At 60.9% G+C, this 1,940-nt stretch overlaps 1 protein-coding gene across 1 annotated transcript; it reads right to left on the bottom strand.

Moving 5' to 3' along the window:
- Positions 1–222: 222 nt before the first annotated feature.
- KD926_006348 (uncharacterized protein) lies at positions 223–1,940 on the bottom strand (the record flags this gene model as incomplete). The annotated part of the gene is made up of 1 exon (XM_053095636.1): positions 223–1,773. A coding segment is annotated over one exon (1,551 nt), but the record flags the coding sequence as incomplete, so codon positions are not given.

Genomic DNA, 1,940 nt, shown 5'->3' with positions numbered 1-1,940 from the left:
CTCGATATAAGCCGGTAACATGAATAGCATACTTTTTCCGCCGCCGGTGGGCATTACTGCGATCACGGGGCTCTCGCTATCCTGAATGGCCCGGAGCGCCGGTGCCTGGACCTCCCGTAGCTCGAACTCCGTCCGCTGGGTCATCTGCCGTGCGGTCTGCGTTATGTTTGCCTGTTGCAGCCGTTGCCGCCGCCAGATCTGTTGCTCCGCGGCTGCGTCCTCTCACGGCGCCCGTTTACGTTTCTCCAGTGCCGACGGAGGCTCAAACTGGGCCGATGCAAACCCTAAAAAGCGGTGCCAGTCCGTACTGGATAAACGGAATATCTCCTGCCGGTACGCGGTGATGCCGGCCTGCTCCATCAGCTCCCGGCCGTAAATCATACCGGCGACGTGCGACGAATGGGCCGCCTGCAGGTCAGCAATGTGGCCGAGCCACTGCGCCTCGTCCATAGCGGTTTCATTGTCGGGGTCGGTTGCAGCGCGCTCGCTCTCGCGCTGGTCGTTCTGGCTCTGGAGAAACTGGCTGCCCGCCCGCAGGAACTGCCGGCTGATCCCAATGGCGATATTCCGGTATGCGGCTGCGTGGATAGCCTGCCCAAGCCGCCGCTCGGTCTCCCGTTTCAGTACGTCGCGGAACCGGTCCGATGACCACATGCGGCGCGTCCCCGGGTCGGGCTCCCACAGTAGCGCACGCTGGTGTTGGGACAGGGGGTCGCGTGGCGCAGGGGACTGTTTTTCGAGCCACGTGTCAAGCTGTTCGACAAACGGCTGCACCAGCCACAGGTAATATATTATCAGCTCGCCTACCTCCCGCGGCAGGTACCGGTAGATGATCTTTACGTCGTTACTGACATGGAATCCCTTGTGGTACGCCGTGACCAGCGTGACCAGCCCGTCGTCGATATAGATATTCCGCCGCACGTTCGTTTCGGTATTCACGTGCTGGATGCTCAGCAGCTCGGGGGCCCGAGCGAGTTGCCCGCCACTGATGTAGATCAGTATGGCGAGTTGCTCCTTGAATTTAACAACCTGCTGGAAATACGCGCGGATCTTGGGGGGATGGCAGCGGTGGGTCCGAATAAACTGCGCCTGCAGCGCCGGCTCGGCCCGTACCCGGTCGATCAACCATCGTTTGCCTTCGACGGGCCACACGGTCCGACTATCCTGCAAAAAGCTCCAGCCGGCCTTCCCTTCGATAGGATTATCATACAGCCGGCCCCATGGGATCGCGGGTGCCAACTGGTCGGCCGAAGAGAACAGCAGCTGGTCCAGCAGCCCCCGCGTCACCCCGACCAGCCCGTGGACGAAGCCGCGGAAATCGCCCATGGTAAAACGGAGCTGCTGGTACAGCAGCTCGTCGGTCCTCTGCCACGTGACATAACCGGGGGTACTGCAGTTATAATGAATCCGGAGCCCGTAGGTCCGCCAATCCAGCAAGGTCTGCATGGGGCCGTGGCTGCCGCGCACCATGAACCGCCCTACCATCCGCGCCAGCTGGTCCTGAAACGTGCGGCCGGCCAATCGGTTACGATCCTGGCTTGAACTGATCGGACTACTCCGTACTGGATAAACGGGAGTACCAAAACCTTCGCTGGACGGGATCTCGCTCGAGCGATCGATCGATAGAATTACTGCGGGCCGCCGGCCGGCCGGGATACGAGGACCGTCGATCCTCCAGCTCGATAAGCTCATGGAGCTACTGGAAACGGGATTGCCCGCGGTCGATCCGCTAGCGTATCCTTCATCCAAATCCTCGAGCTCGTCGTCTGCGCTCTGTAGCGCCCACGGAATATCTGTTTGCTTCTTTTCTCACATTTCGACGATCTGCATGGCCGCGGGGTCGAGCCATAACGCCTTTTCTACAACGAAAAACCGCGCGATCTTGATCACCCGCGATAGGATCGGCGGGTAGCTTTCCGGGTCGCGCCAGCCATCGATCC

The sequence above is a fragment of the Aspergillus affinis genome (assembly GCF_023601865.1).
Source record: "Aspergillus affinis strain CMG 70 chromosome Unknown NODE_332_length_1940_cov_176_444444, whole genome shotgun sequence".
NCBI classification, from domain to species: domain Eukaryota; kingdom Fungi; phylum Ascomycota; class Eurotiomycetes; order Eurotiales; family Aspergillaceae; genus Aspergillus; species Aspergillus affinis.
Note: the sequence above shows the minus strand (reverse complement) of the source record. Positions and strands in the feature narration are given on the sequence as shown.